At 41.8% G+C, this 21485-nt stretch overlaps 1 protein-coding gene across 1 annotated transcript; it reads left to right on the top strand.

Annotated features, from left to right (window-relative positions):
* Nucleotides 1–12856: 12856 nt before the first annotated feature.
* On the top strand, nucleotides 12857–20954 carry LOC308114167 (uncharacterized protein; the record flags this gene model as incomplete). Its single annotated transcript, XM_080470850.1, has 5 exons — nucleotides 12857–12914; nucleotides 16540–16771; nucleotides 17104–17224; nucleotides 18748–18844; nucleotides 20653–20954. The coding sequence occupies 5 exons, from the start codon at nucleotides 12857–12859 to the stop codon at nucleotides 20952–20954; spliced, it is 810 nt and encodes a 269-aa protein (XP_080326976.1).
* Between the last annotated feature and the right edge of the window lie 531 nt (nucleotides 20955–21485).

Below are 21485 nucleotides of genomic sequence, written 5' to 3'. Positions count from 1 at the left end.
TTCCTTTCTAAACACTGGAAAGAGGCTCATCTTTTTTCTCACACGACTTGGCCCCTGTCGGCCTCTTGAGTTTCACGCGGATATATTTTTTGCCTGGACACAAAGAGATGGAGGGATTAAGGACACTGAGAAACCTTTCAGAAACCACAGCTCCCCGGAGAGGCGCACGAAGCAGGGAGGCTGAGGAGACCAGAGGAGGAGTGGGGGGGAGGGGGGTGCGGGGGACAGCAAAGAAGACAATTGGTCCCCATAACCTTTTGTTTTAAAGTGAGAGGGCATTAGCCTGCTTTCACCGTGTAACGCAACAACTCGGCCGCTTTCGCACATGAATGCGCACTCCCACTCAGAGCGCCTCAGGGCCATTTTCATTGTAATTTTATTGACTTAATTTTTCATTCATGAAATTATACTTCTCCCCCTCCTCGGGGACCGCCGCCATCCCCGCTCTGCACTTTTGTTCTCTCGTTGCCATCTTGATAGTTTTCCCCCGTGAGATACTTTCTGCCGCAATCTCACTGATGTGGGACTCGTAAAATGGAATAAGGCAGAAAGGAGGAGGGGAAATCTCGTGTGGTGTAAATCGTTGTTCCAGTCTGGGATTATGAAGGTCGCCACTGCTTTCAGTTTGCATTGTACGGCAGCCAAAGACCGTCCTGTAGAGCAATATGAATTTTTTATTACTGCAGACGGTCCTTTCTGCACACCACTTCGCAGCTACTTGGTAAATCTGTTATTTTACTCCCCCCCAAAAAAAGAAATGCTTATTCAAACCTTCCCTTACGGGCATTAGGCAATCCTCTTAAAATGTAGAAATATCTGTATTTGAATGTGACAGCTTTTTTTTTTCTTTTTTCGGCATCATCTCTCTTTTAGCCTCCATATTGCTCACATGTCAAACAAATACCGTACGTATGGAGATATATATGAATATTGCATGAAGGATATTTGACAAAGCTTATCCTATACGCCGTAAGAGCAACTGTGACATTTCACTTAAGGTAGAAGCAGAATCACACGGTGGAAATGCACCATTGCGAAGGAAGCACTCCAATAAAAATGTCAGTAAAGAGCAAGGAATCCTCGTCGCTAATGTACTTAAAGTGTAAAGTCTTAAATTGCACTTTACACAGCCGAATGGCCCCTGGCACGTGAAAACATATCGAGAAAGATCAAGCGGATTTGTACAGCAAAGCTTCGCTCACGTCTTTATCAGACAGCAAATCGCGGCAATTAGACCCCAAATTAACCCTGCTTGGATTATTTACATTGAGGAACGGTTTGAATGCAATCGGGCTGAGTCATATGACGTGTGTTCCATTTCTCCTGAAGCAATCTGAGCGTGTTGCAACCGAGGGTGGCGTATAAGTATTACTGTATGGTACACATACAGACTGGTTAGACGCTATTGCCATCGGATGAGCGTTTAATGAAAAAAAAAAATTGGTTTTAATCGATTTATCCATCAACATATCAGAAAATATCTGTTGCCCTTGAACTCAGAAGCTGGTATTGTTCACAATTTGTATTTGTAGTTTTTCTTCAATCCCTTTTCTTCATGCAAAATTCCACAAGTTAAAAGACGCCTCTACTCGCATATAAATCCTACTTTGAAGTGTGATTGAAATCTGGGATGTCTTTTTCTTAAGTAAACATCTCATAATCCCTCCTTTCTGATCTTTTAAAGAGTTCTTTGATGGATTTGTTTGTGTCCTTGGGATTACGATCCCCTTCAGATGTCCACTTTTGGTCTAACTTTCAGATAGAGGTCCCCTCGTCCTCTCTGTTCTTCTTTTTTGATGATTTGTTGAAATATTTCAAACCGAATAATCGACTGCATGTTGTTCAGTATGAGCTTCTTCTCCTGCCATTTGGTTTTACTGGAGCTAAATAACCTTGTGTTTCATCCGTCTGTCGAGGCCGCAGTAATTCAAATACTTGCTTTTTCGATGTACACTCAACGGCAAACCATGTTTTTTTTTTCTTGAACTTATTACACATGTACAATCCGTAGGCGATACTTCAGGCTTTTTTGCATCAAACGCGATGATCTGAGGCCAAATTCACAGTTGTAGAGAAGTCTGCTTAAAGCTTGTGCAACTTGCAGATAATTACTTACATAATTGATTTCAAATCAATCGGGGATCTTTTTCTTTTTTTTTTTTTTTTTTTTTAAATCTTTCGCCTGAGTCGTAGACGTCTACAACCTTTCCTCCGAAAGCCTCAGAGAGCTCTTCAGATCGTGCCGTGACGACAGTGCACACCTCATTATCAAGGAGAGGAGCAGAGCTGAAATGTCAGTGGTTTTTAATAGGACAGGGCCGACCTGTCACCCGCTAACGGCTTCTAATCAGTGGCACCGACACTGAACACCCTTTGTGCAAGTTTCAGAAACTTTTACGATGCGATAAAAGGTGAATGTGTTGTTTACACGTTGCTGGTAACCCGTATCTCTTTTATACGTTCAAAATCATCAACACGACCCCAAAAAAATGTGTGAAATGACACTTTAGTTGTTTCACAAAGTAACAGATGGTTAATATTTGAGCGGAAGTGTTTATTGGGGTGCACACGCAACAGCCTGAATGCACCGCAACTCCATGCTACAGTGGAGTTATAAGTAAAGTTACAGACGCACCAGGAACTACAGTAAGGCCCCAATTACACGACAGCGTTTCAAGTGAAAATGCATCATTTTTGTTTTTGTTTCAGAGAAGTTTTCTATTTACACGGCAACCTTTTGAAAATGGCAGAAACTCTGAAAACGATGTAGTTTTCACGTGGGGCCACCAATGGGTGCTGTTGTTACCTTCGCCAACAAAAGTTGGGCGACCAACGGAGTTGGCCGAGAAGGTAATGTTTTTGTCGGCAAGTATTTAGTTACCTGTATTTATTGGTTTGTTTGTATTCTAACAACTTCTTGCAGAAATTGCATGAAATCTTCAGGGATGATTTGTCATCATCCAAAAACCAACTGATTCGATTTTGGAATGTTAACGGCGATCCATTTCTGAATAAATTTCAAAAAACTGCGACAAACAAAGCGGATGAGAGAGGCAGCTCATGGAGGAGATCTGAGGAGATCAGTGTCTGTTGCCATGGAGATGCTCGGTGTTTCACGTGGTGATGTAGCTCCCCGACCTACCTGGTAAGCATCGATACGAGCTAACGTATATCGATGTTGGCGTGTTGGCGAAGGTCTGCTTCTCTGCCGAGGGCCCATTTTAGTTTGTCGTTGTGATGAAACAACACCGAGAACAATACACTAGAAACATTAATGATGGGAGTGCAGATGAAATATTCATTATGGCCGTGGTGTGCATGCGCAGCAGCAGTGACACTCTACCTGTTCCCTTCTCCCTCTTTGCCAAGTTGCTGGGACCATAATGCACTTTACATGAGCACTCTATATGAATATTTATTGTATTTATGATATTCATTATGTGGTTTGTGTGCACTTTTTCTATGCTATGTTTTTTTAAGTTCTTATGTCTGTGCTATGTCTGACTACTCAGCGTGGGCTGTTTTGAAGTACCCCTATATGGGATAAGTAAAGTATTTTGAATCTTGAATCTTATTAGGTGACCGGCCTGACACATATATATATATACAGGTATATATATATATATATATATTCGTGCACAAGCAGACGGGGTCTTTGTACCCTGCTTCCACTTAATAGTATACAACTGAAGACATATAATCCACCCAGGACCTGAAACAAAAGCTGCTCCATGCTGAGAGAGAAAATAAATAAAATAGTCTCAGACGGACAGGAATAATATGATTTTTATCCTGGAGGGGAAACAAGAGAGGAAACCCTGTTACAAGCTCTTTATCTGCTGATTCGTTCATCTCACCTGCACAATCTGTCATTTTCTTGCCCTGCTTACCTCTCTTAGATTTATTATGTGTAACTCAGCTCAACCAAATCAGACTAAGTGGTTTGAAGTTATTCCACACACACACACACACACACACACACACACACACACACACACACACACACACACACACACACACACACACACACACACACACACACACACACACACACACACACACACACACACACACACACTCTGCATACACCCGGGGAGCCCCTCTTGCACACTGTCAGTGAATATTGCAGCAGTAAGAAAACAGAAAAAGAAGCCGCGACTTGCTAAAGCCTTGATCCCTCTTACTTCTAACAGGATTTGACCCTTAAGACTCGGAGCATGACCCTCATCTGCTGCAATACCATCATCCTGTTTAACATACACTCTCGCTATTGTCCTCCCGTCAGATCACACACACACACACACACACACACACACACACACATACACACACACACACACACACACACACACACACACACACACACACACACACACACACACACACACACACACACACACACACACACACACACACACATTTCAGGGCCCCCGAACCATCGCCGCGCTCCCTCCCCGTCCTCCCACTCACACACATGCACGCACCCTGTGTGACTGTATGATGCAACGCCGCTTCATTTTACACGAAACGCGCAACCTGATGAATCCACTTAAACGTAAGTCGTGAACAACTGCTCCCGGCGCGGCGGAGAGAAGGAGGGGAGGGATGAAGGAGATGACATGCTGGCGATGGTGGGATGGAGAGGAGAGGATGACGGAGGGGAGGGGGGGGGGGGGGTTTAACTCGCTGTGAGAGGATGATACGATTGAATGAGTGAGGAAGACGGAGACGAGAGAGGATGAGGGGATGCGGGCAGATGAAGGAGAGGAGAGATTGAGCAGGCAGCTAAGCAGCAGATTAAACTCCGAGGTCATCAGCTGTAAAACAAACAGTCCTTTTAGCAGGGGATCAAATCCAGACTTAACCCCCCGTCCCCCCCCCCTCCCAAAACCCCACCACACAGCGATCTCTACCACTCCTCTCCATCCCTCATCCCCCTCATCCCCCTCATCCCCCTCATCCTCTCTCCACACACTTCGGCGCAGAGCAGATAATGACACTCGGTGAAGTAGAGAGGGAAAAAATAAAGAGGATGACAATCTTGGTGGAAAGCAAATTCCCGTCTCAGGGCCCGTTTTTGTGTGATGCTACCTAAATTGCCCCTCGGGGAATGTGAAGTCCTATTACACTCAGGCACAAGTCCTTCATTATATTTGTTCTTTTTATTTTCATCCGCCTTTCCTGCACAGCTTCTTTTGGTGATAAACTGGGCTAATATCATCGCACAGTCGCACTGGAAAGTAAGTAAAGCAAAGGAGATGGTTTTTTTTGCTCTCAGAGTTCTGTGTTTATATTACATCTTTACTGTAATATTCCCCCGACAACACCGCTTGCCTCAATATTCAGCCCGTTTGTTTAAATCTCTCTTTCTGTCATCTGGTTTCGGGATGCTGCCTGGGCGGCTCCATCAGTCCGAAGGCTCAATTTCCAAACTGTCAGCTTTTATACTTGCTGTGAGGCCTCTTCTTTTGTTGTGTGTGTGCATGTGCGTGTGTGTACAAATATATATCCGTTTAAATCCACAAGCGGCAGCAGCAACAGTGTTTTCCCTCTTTGTTCTTCCATCTTTGTTGGGGCCCATCTGAGTTCTCTGGTGGCTGAGAAAATGTTTGAAAAGTGAGGATATTTTTTTTTGTGGGGGTGGAGGGGGGGGGGGGGGGGGGGGCATCAATGGGTTGTTCAGGGTTTAAACACTTTAAAAATAGTTGGGGGAAAAAAATAACAACAACAAAAATCTCAGTTTCTGTGTTCAGGAGTATTCAGCAGTTTCACTCCATCTTTATCACCAGAGGAAAGTTTGCTATTGAACTGCAGAAAAATCACTCATTTTATCCAGTCTGGCCTGAATGTGGAGCTCGGAGAGGAACTAGGTTCACGACTTGGTGACTAATTATGAAGCTGAACGAGCAGAACAAGGAACGAGACGACAGTTTCCATCAGAAATTTCAATCGTGCTCTAAATGGTTCTTAGCTCTTCATATTGACTCAGTCGCTTAAAGGCACCAAATCTCCAATGGTGAGATGCAACAACTTTTGCTCTGATGACCAAAGTGTTTTTTTGGAAATGGGCAACAATTATTCTTGTAAGCCCTAATAAACACATTCCTTTATATATATTTTTTTAAAGAAATACAATAAGGAAAGATACAATAGAACTTTATTCCTTTACAGGGAAATGCTTTGTTTTCAACAGCTAAAAACACACTGACCTGGTCTGATGCTGGTTTATTTGGTCTCGGTGCTGGTTTAGATGGCATGTTGGTAACATAGATCATCATACAACTGATCAACATCGACCACTAAAGAAATTATGCTGCTCATGATTCTGTTCTTTTGTTTTTCTTTCAGTAGAAGCGTATAAGGCAATCATGGCGATTATGTACTGATCGTTAAGTTCTGGAGTCATGGACACAGTTTCTTTCTAGTTTTTAAAAACAGAACAAAACAGATTACCAGGTCACAGAAACAGTAAAATAACCCTTTGTTGTGCTTGAATTATTACCCCACAGTTCATATATGTGTTCACAACTCCCGGTTGCCCGGCAACACCTCTGCCAACATTTGGGAACTCGGTACACCAGACGACTGGTTGCTAAGAAACATTTACGGCCCATAACCAAATTGTCGTTTTCTTTCATTGGAGTCTGTGTTAATTAGTGAGGTTTTGGAGGTGTTGCTGGGAGTGTTAATGAACTGTGAAGAAAGCCACATTAGCTCCATGTATATCACATATAAGTTGCGTTTTATTGACTCTTATTCCAAGAAGAATGTATATAATTGAAGTACCCAAAACTAACTCCGACATGGTGTTTGTAACTTTAATGTCTCCAGGGTGAGGGTTAGAAATCACAACATCTTACTAAAGTTAGGTGCTTTATTGCAGCAAAAGTTTTCATTTTCAATAAAGTAATAAAATTCCATATTTATGAGCTGCGTGCGTTTCTGTCTGCAGGATTTCGGTTTATTGTCTTCTAACGAGGAAGCCTCTTTTTCAGCAGTAGAGCCTGTGTCTATGCACCACAGAGGACTTGTAATTTGACACCAGCCTCATCTTCTCACATTGATGAATTGGAGGAAATTACCCAGTGAAGAAAACCATTAGGCATTCCTGTCAGTGTAACTAGTGCTAAAAACCTCGTTATTTATTTATCTTTTTTAAATATATGTATTATAAGTAGGTTTACTCAATATTAGAACACATTATAGAAATCAATCAATCATGACCCAGGCAGCATTGAAACAAAGTTTATTATGTGTCGTGAATCGCTGAGGTTATGTTCCTTTAAGGCATAGGCTAAGCCTCGGGATAACAAACACATGACATCAGGGAAGGTCCTCACAAAAATATATTTATGTTCATGTGTGTCTCTGTGTGTGTGTGTGTATGTATGTGTTTGGTTTCAGGCTCTTTGCATGTGACCCATAGTCCCTGGGCTGCTAAAAGCACAACATTCAACTCAATTAGTGGCATGCATAATTGATAGCTGTCTGGGAGAGTATTTGTATTTACACTGGAATTAAAAGCCTCCGGTGTCAGCTATCACTTCTGAGGGACGATAAGTGTGTGTGTGTGTGTGTGCGTGTGTGTGTGTGTCTGTGTGTGTTTCTACGGGGGAATGTATAGGGATGCACGTATATGATAAGCCAAAGTGAATTGCTGCAGGGAGCTTCTTCTAATGTCTCCTTGCTGCTGCAGGGAGAACTAAATCGCAGCTAATCCACCTCCAAACACAACACTTTGTTTGGGTTAAGAACTGCGAGATTAACTCGTAAACCACTTCTCCACTCCGTAAAAGTTTTATTTGTGTACATACAAGTATACTTTTTTAGATTTTTCCGATATGTTGTGCATTTCTTCCTCGACAAACATCACAAATACCTATACATTAACATAATTATCCTATTACCGTGCTTGGTTTTATCTATACATCACTGAGTTGTTGCCGGGCAACAGACTGGAGAAGTCACATCCAGTTGGCCAAGGCCTGTAATCTACTGCATAATTTCCTCTAAAACCACAGCTTGTTTTTATTGTGTGTTTGCAGTAATTTGACAAATGTACCTTCCAAACATTGTTAATGTAAAGTATTTTTGGGTGAATCATCATATTTCAATATAGGAGACTGATACCTCTGTGGAAATAATAAGTAAATAAATAGACAAGCAGACTCAGAGTTAAGCTTCATAACAGGGGAAATAGCCATAATCCATAAAAACACTGACTATCTCCTTTGTTTTTTAACTGTGGGCCATCTGCATTGAATACACAATGTACAATATTTATTCTGTGCACATGTTGTATATTTTATGTTTTACTGAAATTTTGTTGCATTATTGTTTTTTTCTTTTCTTTTCTTTTCTTTTCTTTTCTTTTCTTTTCTTTTCTTTTCTTTTCTTTTCGCCTCATCTCATCTCATCTCATCTTGTCTCATCTCATCGTATCTTCATTTAAGTTGTAGGGCAGGTCACCATACATTCTATGGGCAATTAACAGTCAACGATTAACCTCATGCATGTTTTTGTACTGTGGGAGGAAACCTCGCTACCTGGAGGAAACCTTCACACACAGGAAGAGAACATGTAAACTCCATGCTGAAAGGACCAGCCGGTGTTTGAACCACTGCTCCACTGTGCGGCCCACCGCTCTCTCATAATTCCCAATCTTTCCCAGAAATATAAGAACAAGTTGTTAATGTGAAGCGGTCTAATTCTAAATGACTATAAACTACAATCCTGCTAATGAGCCTGCAGTGGTTTGATTCATTATTCTTTGTATTGAGCTGAATCGCCTAATGAAGCGGCAGGTGAGTATTTAGAGGACGACCACTACAAAAGGAGTGGAACAAATAATTACAATCATCAATTTGCTGTTTGGATTGAAGTGAGACAATAGCTTGAAGTGCATCAGCTGGAGGAAGTCATGTGGCCTCCTCCAGCGGCGCGCTGAACAGCCTGTTGACCTTGGCTAAAGTCCCTCCTGTCAGGTGAAAAGCAGCAGTGTGGTGGAGTAAAGTGTGGCTCTCGTATTGAGTTCATCACCAATTTGATTCAGCCGGGAGAAAAACCTGCAGTCACCTTCACATGGCTCAATCATATCTCTTCCTCTAATACGCTTCGGTCCTGACGTGGGAGGAAGGTGGGGGTGGGTGGGGGAGGCACCTTCAGCTTATTTCCTCTTCCCTTGTGCTCCTTTTAAAGCTCTGACCCTTTACACTCTCCCTGGTAATGACTGTCATTTAAGCTTATTTCACCATTGGCCTTTATCACTCTGAGAAGCAGCAGCTCACCTCTGAGTGCAACGCACAGAAGTTGCAGATGAATATCCTTGAGTGGTTTCTGTCAATTTTTTGTTTGACCTGGACAAATATCAGACAATTAAAACCTTTACTTGTCAATGTACTCACAATCTGAGACTGTGATTTAAGGATAATTTAAAGAATAAGAACTCTTATGTGCCATTTATATCAAATAGAATTTGTCCAAAAAAAAGAAAAAAAAGCATTGAACTTCCAATATCAACACATAATTCACTATTTATTGTGAAACATTTTGACTGGATGACTGTAAAGGATTGACTGCAGTCTATCCAACTAATGTACATGATGTATATTTGGCCAAGAAAGTACAACTGAAATATAACATTTTTGTATGAGAAAAGTTCACTCGCACAGTTTTCATATGCTCAAGCAGCACTGACCTCAAAGTTCAGCATAAATATCAAACCACTTCCATGAAAACAAAAAAGAAAATGAGAAGAAATATCAATCACATCTTGAACAGAGTCCTATTTGAAGCATTTTACCAGAAATACATTATCAAACAGAATCACACATTTGTTTAATGAAGCATTCAGCTTTTGGACAATATGCTATTTATCTCATTAATCCCTCCTGTAGGTGAGCATGCGACCTCTTGGCCTTGTTTACACAGGTGACAGTTTTTTTTAAGTGAAAATGCATAATTTTTACATTTTCATTCATCACAGAAACAATAGAGAGGCTTAAGTCATGTTTTGAATTTCCTTGGTGAAAGTTGGTTGGATAAAGCTGCAGACTTCAGTCTGAGTGGTTGTTAGAAATGCCAATCGAATCTGGAACACATCCCATTTGTTTCACTAGAAATGCATAAATAAACAAAATCATACATATAGTTAATGTTTCAAGGAGTTCTGGATCATGTTATCGGTTACTAAAGCGAAACGATTAAATATTTCATCATGTTTCCCATGACTTTCATCAATTTACAATAAATAATTTAGAAGAATCAGAAGAAATACCTTATTAACGGGTTCAAGCGCTCTCTTTGCCTGTTGAACAGTTTTTTGCAAATTTATTGATTTATCACATTATAGATTACATTCTCAGTTGCCTTTTACTCTGTTGATTACATAAAATTGATAAGATGTTTTAGTAATATATATTCATTTCAGCGTTTATCGGGGATGTCGAGACTAGTGAATGAATAACGATCAGTTTCCCCCCCTAGTCCAGAGATGTATAGTTGTTGTTAATTGGTGTGTGTGTGCGTGCGTGCGTGCGTGCGTGCGTGCGTGCGTGCGTGCGTGCGTGCGTGCGTGCGTGCGTGTGCGTGTGTGTGCGCGCATGTCTCTTTTTTCATCCTGTGGACTGGTGACCTTCAGTCAGCTGCTATCGGCTCCAGCACCCTTCGACCCTGAGTTGGATAAAGCAGAATAGAAGATGAATGAATGGATAACACACAATTAAATAGTTGATTCACACACTGAGACTGTGGTAGGTTAAAAAGGTTTCCCCGAGAATTTTCTGAAAATCATTATAACCAGTAACACTTTTTTGCTTTAAACTTTTCATAATCGCACGGACGCGGTTGAGTTTTGGCCTCTTGCTTCACCAATTACATCTTATGTGCTTTATTGTGGAAAATATTAACAAAATAGCTTATCAATCTATTTTTAACAATGCAGACGTCAACCAGGTACGTATTTTCCAAGCAAAACATTAAATTGTTGAGTTGGTGGATGGTGTGAAACTATATTGTCTTCTTCAATTTGTCAGATTAACCTCAGTTATAAAGGCCTAAAAAGTCACCAAAGTGAAGAAAAACTTAATCGTGCGTCCATAAAACCCGAGGTTTAACATTTTCTTTTTCAGTAAGCACCCTGTTCCAGATGTGGGGATTTGCTTCACTTTCTTGTCATGAAAAACAAGTAAATCGAATAATTTTTTTCTTTTTAGACCGCTGCCATGTCAAAACAAGTAATTTAGAGACTCTACTCTGCTTTTTTATCAACACGGCACTGACAGATTTCTAGTTGGAAAATAACTGTCCGTTGCACTTAAGCGAGCACATTATCAATTAAAATTCAAATCTCTCATAGTCTCGGCAAATCAGCCAGTGTTGTTTGTCTTGCGCGAATGTGGTTTGGTCTCTTGGTTTTGACTCGGTCCTCCTAATTCCGGGGTGTGTGAGGGAGGGAGGGAGGGAGGGAGGGAGGGAGAATTGTGGTGGGAGAGACAGAGGGGGAGGAGGTGGGAGTGTGGTTAGAGGGGTGAGATGAGATAGGGGGTTTAAGATCCATCCATCCATCCATCCGTCCCTCAGTCCTCTCAGATCTGAAGTGGGCCGGACGGACAAAGTTTTCCACTCCTGCTTCCCATCAAGGTAACACCACCCACTCAATTATTCCTATTACACTGGAAATAACATGATTATATGTGAATTATTAGACAAATTATACCGGGAAGTCACTGTTTCAAAAGAAGAAAAGAAAAAAAAAAAGCCTCTCTTTGCTGACATTTTACGTCTGAATGACATGATCATTTTAATGTGTTCTTGGGCTAGATCTGCACGTTTGGGCACTTATCCAGGAAAACAAGCTTTAATTTGTGGTTAACCACCAATATACAAGGAGGCAAAAACACCAGAGTCAAACTTTGCATAAAATTGCAGAGGAAAATAAATTGTATTAACTCCGTTTTGTCTGCAGAACGCTTTAGTTATTTTAATTTGCAGTTTTTAGGGTTTTTTTTTTATCTCTGTTTTGGAGCAAAGTGTCTTTGTCTGAGCCCTTAATAGAGTCCTGATAACGTCCCTGTGACCCTGTCGTGATCATGTGAGAAGGGAAAAGAGAATAAAAAAAGTGCTGAAGGCGGATGTAGTTTCTTTTTTTTTTTCCGCTCCAAGATAAGAGGATATTATATCTTGCGGAGGACTTATAGGAGAGGAGACATCATTCAGGAGGGGAGAAGGGTTATGTGAAGCACTTCTTGAAGAGATGAGTTTGGAGCCTTCCAGGGAGGATGGTGGGTGTTTTCTGCTGCTGTGAATCGCCTGGGAAGGTCATTGTGTTTGTGGGTGGACGATGTGTGTTTACAGGACGAAATTATAGGGGAATATAGACACCGCCAAACAGTCTCTGCAAGCAAACGCTTCAGAGCCGCAGCTCAAGTCTGATCTGCTCTAATCACAAAGCAGCTACTGAGTTCAAGTCATTTCAAGCATGATTATGATTAGTAAGCAATACCCCCCCCCCCCCCCCCCCCCCAAAAAAAACCCCTTTAATTCATTCGTAATTATATTGATATTGATATAATAGATACAGAAAAAGACCGGCTTTGTTCTGGTTCAGATCCCCTCATCAAATTAAAACGTGCGAAGATGATTCAATTTTTCAAGTGACACTGAAAGCAGAAGTTGTTGTAATCAGTTACGTCTGCGCCTTGTTGTGATGGCTAATTCAACACCACATGACAGATAATTAATACTTATTTTAAGCTGCTTTTCCCCTCTTTTCTCCTCATCCCGCCTCTGTGCGATGATGACGACGACGACGGCGGCGGGGATGCGGAGGCTGAATCTGTTTGTGTTTTTTTGGCAGATGCAGTGCAGCTGCAGCCCCCCAGTCGGACACCTTCCGTCACCTTACTGGAGCAGAAGTAAGGGTGTGTGTGTGTGTGTGTGTGTGTGTGTGTGTGTGTGTGTGTGTGTGTGTGTGTGTGTGTGTGTGTGTGTGTGTGTGTGTGTGTGTGTGTGTGTGTGTGTGTGTGTGTGTGACTGTGTAAGATCATCTCAGTTATTCTCGCGAGTGTGGGTTGCAAATTGTGTAGGACAGCATTCATTGGCTATTTATGTAAGAGTTATTATGTATTCATCCTCTGCAGAGTTGCAGTGTATAAATAGACAAAACTGTGAAACAGTGAAGCAATAAAGCACATCCCACAGGAATGATGAGCGGATAACTTTAGGACACAACACAGTAGTTTTAGTGGTGAACACTGACCTCATGGTGGAAATGTCCGTCAGGAGTCCTTCCTCCAAGTACTCTGATAACTGAAGCCCCAAAACATGCAATACTTTGTGACTCTGAAATACATTTAGGTGTGAGTGTGTGAGTGTGATCGTCCTGTGATGGTCAGGCAACCTGTCCAGAGCGAACACTGCCTTTGCTCATAGTCAGCTGAGATCGGCGCCAGAAAGCTGTTACTCCACATTGGACAAAATACTGCAGAAACAAAAATGTTTGCATTTACACGCTAATGTTTGAGAACGACCCCCGTTTACACGAAAACAATGTTGTTGTTTTTTATGTTGGGCCACTAGTGGGTGCTGTTGTCTCTTTGTGTAATGAAACTCGACAGACGACCAAGTTTTATTGTCATTACAGTGACTGTCAACTATAAAACTACCAAGTCTCAGGAGAATATGGGCTGGGAGTCATGACATTCTGGAGGAAACATTATCATTGTCCATCTACTGAGCATGTGCAGCAGAACTATTCACAACGGTTGAGTGCGCACGTGCCAAAGCAGATATTTGTGCAGTGGTTGTCCGGCCTTTCTGTTTGCATGTTCTTCCTGTCGCTGCTTGATTTCCTCTGGGTACTGGAGGTTACAGTGTCTATAGAAGGAGTTTATGTAAGTTTTTGTCCTGTGGCGGGCAGGCGACCTGCCTTCGCTCGTAGTCAGCTGGGATGTCCCCTGCAAACCTGAACTGGATAAAGCAGCACAGGAAGTAAATGAATGGAAGGAGAAAGAAAGAAAGGATAGACGTTTACTTTTGGATTTACAGATGACTTGAACACCAGTTTACACAGGAAAGATCGTGACCTTAATCCCATCCTCCAGAAGCTACAGTTCATACAGTCTTACTTTGATTTCTTTTGTTTGCTCACAGTTTCCTGGAGGCCACACTATCTGGAGAGGGCCGGGCCGGTAGAATAGTGCCGTTCTATCTTTTAAAGTTAAACTTTAAAGTTTTTTGTTGTTGTTGTTGTCGTGTCACAGAGTATATGTGATGAAAGTCTTGATGTTTTCACAAAACTAAACAATTACTACTGACAATGACTACAATCTCAACATTAACACCAATTTTAATGAAACCTTCTGCACAAATTGCAGTGAAATGTCCCAAAAAAAACCAACTTCTCCTAAAGCTGTTGCATTGTGGGTGTTTTTACAAACTCAAGGCTAATGCTTTATTTCACGACAGCATCAGTGATATCTCAGCTCTGGTCTCAGTGCTGTGGACGCAATACGAAATGTGTTTTCTCTGAATTATTTTCGCCACTTTCTTGGTGTTTCGGTCAGATTGTGAGCCTCTCACAGGCCCACGGGCCTTATGTTTGAACGCCCCTGATTCAGATCATGCTCTGAAAAACATTCCCCGTTCACTGCCCCACACCTCTTTGCTTCATATTCTTCTCAACATTAACAACAATGTTTTCTTCGCGGTGGCAACTCAGTTTTTTATGATTAGTTTGTTTACAGATCCGACGGAGATTCATGGTGATGATAAAAGCTAAATGCAGACACTATTTCTAAAGATTAACAAAATGTAATCAAACTGTAACGTCGATTAGCATTTTTGTTTCACGAGCGGCACTAAAGCGGCAGTATCCGAGGCACCATGACACCGTAAGACTTGTAAAGCCCCATTTTTTAAAGAACAATTTACGGACAGCTATTGTGCCGCGAGAAGCCATTGTGACAAATAATCACGGAGTGAATTCAGCATAATGAGCTGAGGTTGAATAAGCTTGAAATTGTTTTCTCGCGAGGGCGGAGAGATTAGTTTGTGCCCATACAAACAATCAGTGTAGAATAAAGAGGGAGAAATCCCTCCACATCAGCCCGTTTGATCTGATATAATTACAAGCAGCACAAACACGGTTCCGTCGGAAGGGTTTTCTTTTTTTCCAAGGTGCAGTAACTCAGTAGCTATTGTTTCAACAGACAGCCGATATCCTCCTCGGAGCAAACTTTACAGACGCTTTAAGAGATCTGCTCGCCGCTGGTTGTGTTGAGCAAAGCAATCATAGTTTATCTGCACATCAATACAAGGTCACTAGAACAAGAAAAAACAAAGTGTGTTACTCTAGAATTGTGAGGCTTAGATTACACCAGTTTCATCCACAATGGGGGATGATGCACATTAAAAACACTTTTGGTTCCAAAAGAGTTTCATGGGCTGTAATACTTCGCATTTCTGTTGGGTTTCACAAATATTTACAAAAAGTGCTGTAAGTGAATAACGGCCTATCTGAAATAGATTGGAGATGTCACACAGAAAACAAAGAAACAAAGAGCGGAGCGACTGTTTGAATTCTCATAACTACTATCAATATGTTTGCTTCATGATCAGTGAATGAACATAATCCAGTTTCAACTTTACGTCATACCGTCCCATAACTTCCCAAACTATCAAATGATTTCCTGAAAGTATAACAACCAACCTGTTTACTCCCCTAATATCACGTGGGGAAAATGTGTGTTGGAGTCATTAAAGTTAGCAGGAGTGAAAGTTAGTGTGAAAGTTAGGTAAAGTTAGGAGTAGAATTTGTGTGAGTTAATGTGCAATAAGTAAAGTCAGAGTTGATGTGAAGTAGTTGGAGTTGAATTCAGAGTTAGGGTTAGAGTCGGAGTTAGAAATAGAGTTTGTGTGAGTTGAATAGAGTTAAGGTTCATATAGATTAGAGTTACAGTTAAAGTTGGAGTTAGAGTTAGATTGAGTCAGAGTCAGAGTAAGTTAGGGCGAGTTAGAATTATCATGAGTTAGTTAGAGTTAGAGTGAGTTAGTTAAAGTTAGAGTGAGTTAGAGTATTTGTGGGTTAGAGTTACACTGAGTTAGTTAGGGTTGGAGTGAGTTAGAGTTAGAGTTAGTTAGGGTTGAATGAATTAGAGTTAGAGTTAGTTAGTTAGACTGAGGTGGATTTAGAGTGAGTTAGTTAGAGTTAGAGTGAGTTAGCTTTAGAGTTAGAGTGAGTTAGATTTAGAGTTAGAGTGAGTTAGATTTAGAGTCAGTTAGTTACGGTTGAATGAATTAGAGTTAGAGTTAGTTAGTTGGACTGAGGTACATTTAGAGTGAGTTAGAGTTAGAGTGAGTTAGTTAGTTAGACTGAGTTAGATTTAGAGTGAGTTAGTTAGAGTTAGAATTAGTGAGTGAGTGAGTGAGTGAGTGAGTGAGTGAGTGAGTGAGTGAGTGAGTGAGTGAGTGTAATTTGTAGCTTTAATAACTCGCGGGTGGCCTGGCGCCTTTAAATTGACATGTCTCTGTCCCCTGCAGCGGTGCTGTTCCCGGACTGGGCCTACAAGCCGGCCTGGTCGCCCGGATCCAGGCAGGTGCAGCTGTGGCACTTCCTGCTGGAGCTGCTGGGCCGAGGGGAAGGCGGCGCCATCGGCTGGGGGGGCGAGTGGGGCGAGTTTGTCATCAGGGACCCCGAGAGGCTGGCCCGGCTGTGGGGGGAAAGGAAAGGAAAACCGCACATGAACTACGACAAGCTCAGTCGGGCGCTCAGGTAATGCAAAATGCACGAGTGTAGACGTAGCGCTGGAAGCGAAGGCTGCACACGCACACTGCTATACATCAGCACTTTAACTGTGACTGTGAGTAATCTTCCCTCCACTGTGCGGCGGCCGCTGCCGCCGCCGCCTCGGGCGGACGCTGTAAATAAGCCGTGCCTCTCGACGACATGTGTTGTCAAATGAAATTTTCAAAACGTGAAAATGCCCACAGATGCAAGCACATGTCGCCTGGGAGGCCCGACATGTCTGAGGCGGCCCGAACAGGAAGTCGAGCGCGTTACCGTGGGCCGCTGTAGCATGACACAGAAAACCATTTTATTTGCAGATACTACTACAACAAACGCATCCTGCACAAGACCAAAGGGAAAAGGTTCACCTACAAGTTCAACTTCAGCAAACTCATCCTGGTCAACTATCCGGGATGCCCTCCGCCGCCCGGCCATCAGGTCATCACCACCGCTCGGCTTAAAGGACGCCACCGCGAGGGAAACTGGATCAGTGCTCACATTAAAGATGCAGCATGTACCGTTTAAATTATTCCACTTTTGCGAATAAGGTGGCAGTAGTGTGTCATCGCAGTGAGATAGTGGAGCCCTCTGGCCCAATCCAGCCGACACACAGGGGAAAAAAAAACTAACTCGAAAAAGAAGTACGGGAACCTGCCTTAAAATCAAGCTGATGACTCAGTTCAGATTTTTTTATTTAATTTCAGACATGTGAAAACACATCCAAAATACAAATACAGACGTAAAATATGCTATATATGTGTATATCTATCTATCTATCTATCTATCTATCTATCTATCTATGGGGCTATCTATCTAGATAGATAGATAGATAGATAGATAGATAGATAGATAGATAGATAGATAGATAGATATATGGATTTCTGTAAAACGTACTTTTTTTCATCTAGTCTATTTTTGTACATCTACTTTTACACAGTGGAACAATACAATGTGATATTTGAAACCAGGCAATCCACCTCAAATCTAATTTAATTCAATATTTCAGAAATGCACATCATTTATTCATGTCCTCAAAAATAATGTCAGCTTAAAAGAAACGGTGGGAAATGTTTCCAAATAGGATCAGCTGCGTTATAAAAGGTTAATCTGAGGGTTAATTTTCTTATTCCACTGTGACTGAATGGGCTACATTTACAACACATTTCAATGATTGCTGTTTTATTTATTATCATGTCCAAAATATTTCAAATATCTGACATACTGTACCTTCAAAGTACTTCAAACATCATTGACTCATCATATAAACTATCCAGTTTCCCAAAACTGAAGTGGGGTTCTTTAACAAGAGTTTCATTCCACAAACTCTGGGGGAAAAAAACAATTACCTTAAATGTATTAACCCTTATTGAAAAGTTCTCACAGAAACAATTACCACGGCTTTATCATTTAATATGAATTTGGCTGACTCCGTTTAATAATAATAATATAAGAAAAAAAAAAATCACCACTAACACTTTATCATTTAATGTAAAATCAGCCGTTTGAGTGAAATCACATTTGCGGGGAGAAGTGAGGGCTGAGGTTACCTCCCATCCTTCACAAGGAGCCCGACTTTGTTTAATTATATGATAAATTCAGTAAGAGTAGGGATTTGCAATGGCTGCTTTGTCCGTTAAACTTGTTCAAGCGCTGTATAATTGCAGTGTGTTTAAAAATGTACAGCTACTTTTGGGAAGAAAAAAAAAAAAAAAAAGGAAATCCCCTCGCTTGGAATTAAACTCTTAGCATCATATTTACTAATGAGATTTTTTTTTGCAATACGTGTGGAAAAGATCAAGAACACCTGCATTTATTTTAGCGCCGGGGAACTTTCTGCGTCTTTCTCAGCTGCGGGAATGATTTCCAGCAGGTGTTCATGATGTCTTTTCTGCACCGCTGTCCTGAAAGATTCATGTTTTCATCTCGTCCATCCATCCTGACTGTACGTCCCTCCATCCTAGATGGTTCCGAGCGCCCGTCCTCCTTTCCCCCCCCTCCTCCTCCCCGCTGGGAGTGGGCTCCCCCTGTGTGGAGGGGCCGGCCCGGTGATGGACAGAGGTAAGCTCAGTCCCTGGATCTCATGACCAGAAGGAGACACAGTGGCGATGTTAGACAAAGGACGTTGGAGACGAAGGTCAACCAGACAGAAGGAGTAGAGAAAGAATCAATTCAATTTAATTAAAAAAATATTTTTTTTACAGCACCAAATGCAACAACGGTCATTTCAAGACACTTTTAGTGAGGAAAAAAAACTAAACTTTATTCCACAAATAGGAGACAGTGGAAAGGGAAAACTCCAGGCTCAGAGGAGGAGACCTTTGCACATTGTTAGTTATTTACATAATCCAATTTGTAATTATAATATATACCTGTTGTGGAAAAAAATTACCAGTTTTACATAGTGCCTTCTCCATTTTACCTACAAAATAAAATCTTCTTCTCATATATAACATTAAAAAAGTGATTCACACTGTCTTTTTAGGGCAATTCCTAATCGTTTCCTCGGAGTGAATTTCCGATGGCAGGACAGTGAGCTTTACATCCTGATGATCAGGCGACGCGCCGCGGCCGCGATGCGTCTTCAGTTTATTTTTTTGTTTGTTTGGGTTTTTTTTGAACGCTGGGGCTTAATGTTGCAGAGAAATGGGACGCTGCACCGCCGCGCTGTGCAATCAGCCTCAGACGCACATTTAAAAGTTCCCGTCATCGTTAACGTTTGTGTGATGTCTTTCCAGTGATGACAAAATATATTCCACTTTTTCCCCCCGTTTCACTCACGTTGCAGGGCTCTCGGCAGGTACATTACACATTTATAAACACCTCAGGCTTCTTAAAGAAGACGATACGGAGAAAATACATTTTGATTCCGCACTTCAATGTATTTCAAGGTGAAGACAAGCTGACAGTGACGATCTTGACCTTGAAGACATTATTTCTTCTCGCAGTTCGAGTGTGTTTGAACATTTGAAGGAGGAAAAAAAAAGTAAATGTTTAAAAAAAAAAAAAAAAAAAAGAATCCCCTATAGGCGCTTTAAAAGTTGTGATGCTACAGGATCATTCAGGGTTCATCGCCTGGCACGAGAGAGGAGATGGGGATCAGATTAAAGCTTCGGAGGAACGTGAATAATTGACTTGTTTAACTTTTTATAGGGTATTCATTAAAATACAGTATGTCTTATCTTCATGTGGTGTAGAAGAAATAAACATTCACTGTCACAATCTCAGCAAACCCACACATTTTATTATTTATAGTTGTAAAAAAAATAAATAAATCTGAGTCCCCCTTAAAAACTGCCTATTATCATTATTGAATAATTGAACTATTGACTATAACTATTCTATTATAATATAATGTGTTCTTCACAAAAACAAACACAAAACAGGACTTACAGCATTTATTGGGTGTTTTCTTTCTCCCAGATTAGTGCATTAATCTGCTGCACAAACTGGTTTGAAGAGATGCTCCGCTAAAGCAATTGGACACAAACACTATGCTGTTAATCATATTATGATAATTACAATGAATATGGAGAACATTTCTCCTTTTGATTTGCACTTTTTAATTTGGAACAAATTTAAAAAAAAAAAAAAAAAAAGAAGACAAAATTACCCAATAACAGGGTTCAGATTTACTCTTTCCAAATCGGAAAAAAAAGTGAATTTTAACATTCTGGATGTTTTTGATGCGATAAACGTTTAATCGTTTCTGTTCAACATGATGCAATGTTAGCTGGAATCAGTTTTCATCTTGCTGCCGCACGTGTCGATGTACCGATACATTGATATGCATCGGAGCGCCTCGCATGTTTTCTGCCGGCCTGCTTGCAATTTGCGATTGATGCGACTCCCCCTCTGCTCCCTGACAGCCTCCCACCCTCCGCCCCACCCCTTCCTCCTGCCGTGCTGCCTCCCCAAGCCGCTCCCAGCGCCCCGGGCTCTCCACGGCCCCTTCCCGTTCATCCCCGCCCCGGCACGGCCAGGGGTCGGCCTCAGGGAGCCCAGCGGGGGGTCGGGCCTGTACGCCAACGGCTGGCCGTTCAAGAACCCCGCGGGCTGGGATCTGACCCATCACATCGGCCGGAGCCTGTTTGGAGGCGCCAAGCAGACGGAAATTCAAGCGGAGGAGAGGACAGTGGGGAGAGATGCACAGATCGGAGGGAGAGAGTGAAGGATCACAACAGATGGACTGCTTTCCCTCCTCAAAGCTCTCAAACTCGCACTGCTTGGGCAGTTTTTTTTTCTTTTTCTTTCTGTACAAAGTTTCATTATTTACTTCCTATAATTCAAAATTATATAAACTTTGTATTTATTGTTGGTCCTATCTTTTGTCAGCACTTCATCCCACAGTAGGGATTTGTTCTCGTAGACAATTTAAAACACGGCACTTGAGTAAATAAAGCGGTATACTCAGCTTTTATTATTCAGCTCTTTGTCTTGCCTCGCTCTCGTTCTTTAAGGGAGTTTTATGAATGATGCATTCGAGCTAAAAGTTTCATGACGGAGGACCTCATCATGTCCCTGCAGCATCAGGACCACTAAAACACCCGTCACCGCGTGCACTCTCTCCTCCGACACGGCAGGAGGCAGCAGCGCCACTTACGTCACCTTGAACTCTCCACGGCAGCCTTCCCGGGAGAAAACAGAGGGGAGAGCCATATATGAAGATGTACCACTCTGACAATATTTTCCAATACCGAGG

Source organism: Lipophrys pholis (genome assembly GCF_963383615.2).
Source record: "Lipophrys pholis genome assembly, chromosome: 1".
In the NCBI taxonomy this organism is placed as follows: Eukaryota; Metazoa; Chordata; class Actinopteri; order Blenniiformes; family Blenniidae; genus Lipophrys; species Lipophrys pholis.
The sequence above is the reverse complement of the archived record's forward strand: the minus strand, read 5'-3'. Positions and strand labels throughout refer to the sequence as shown.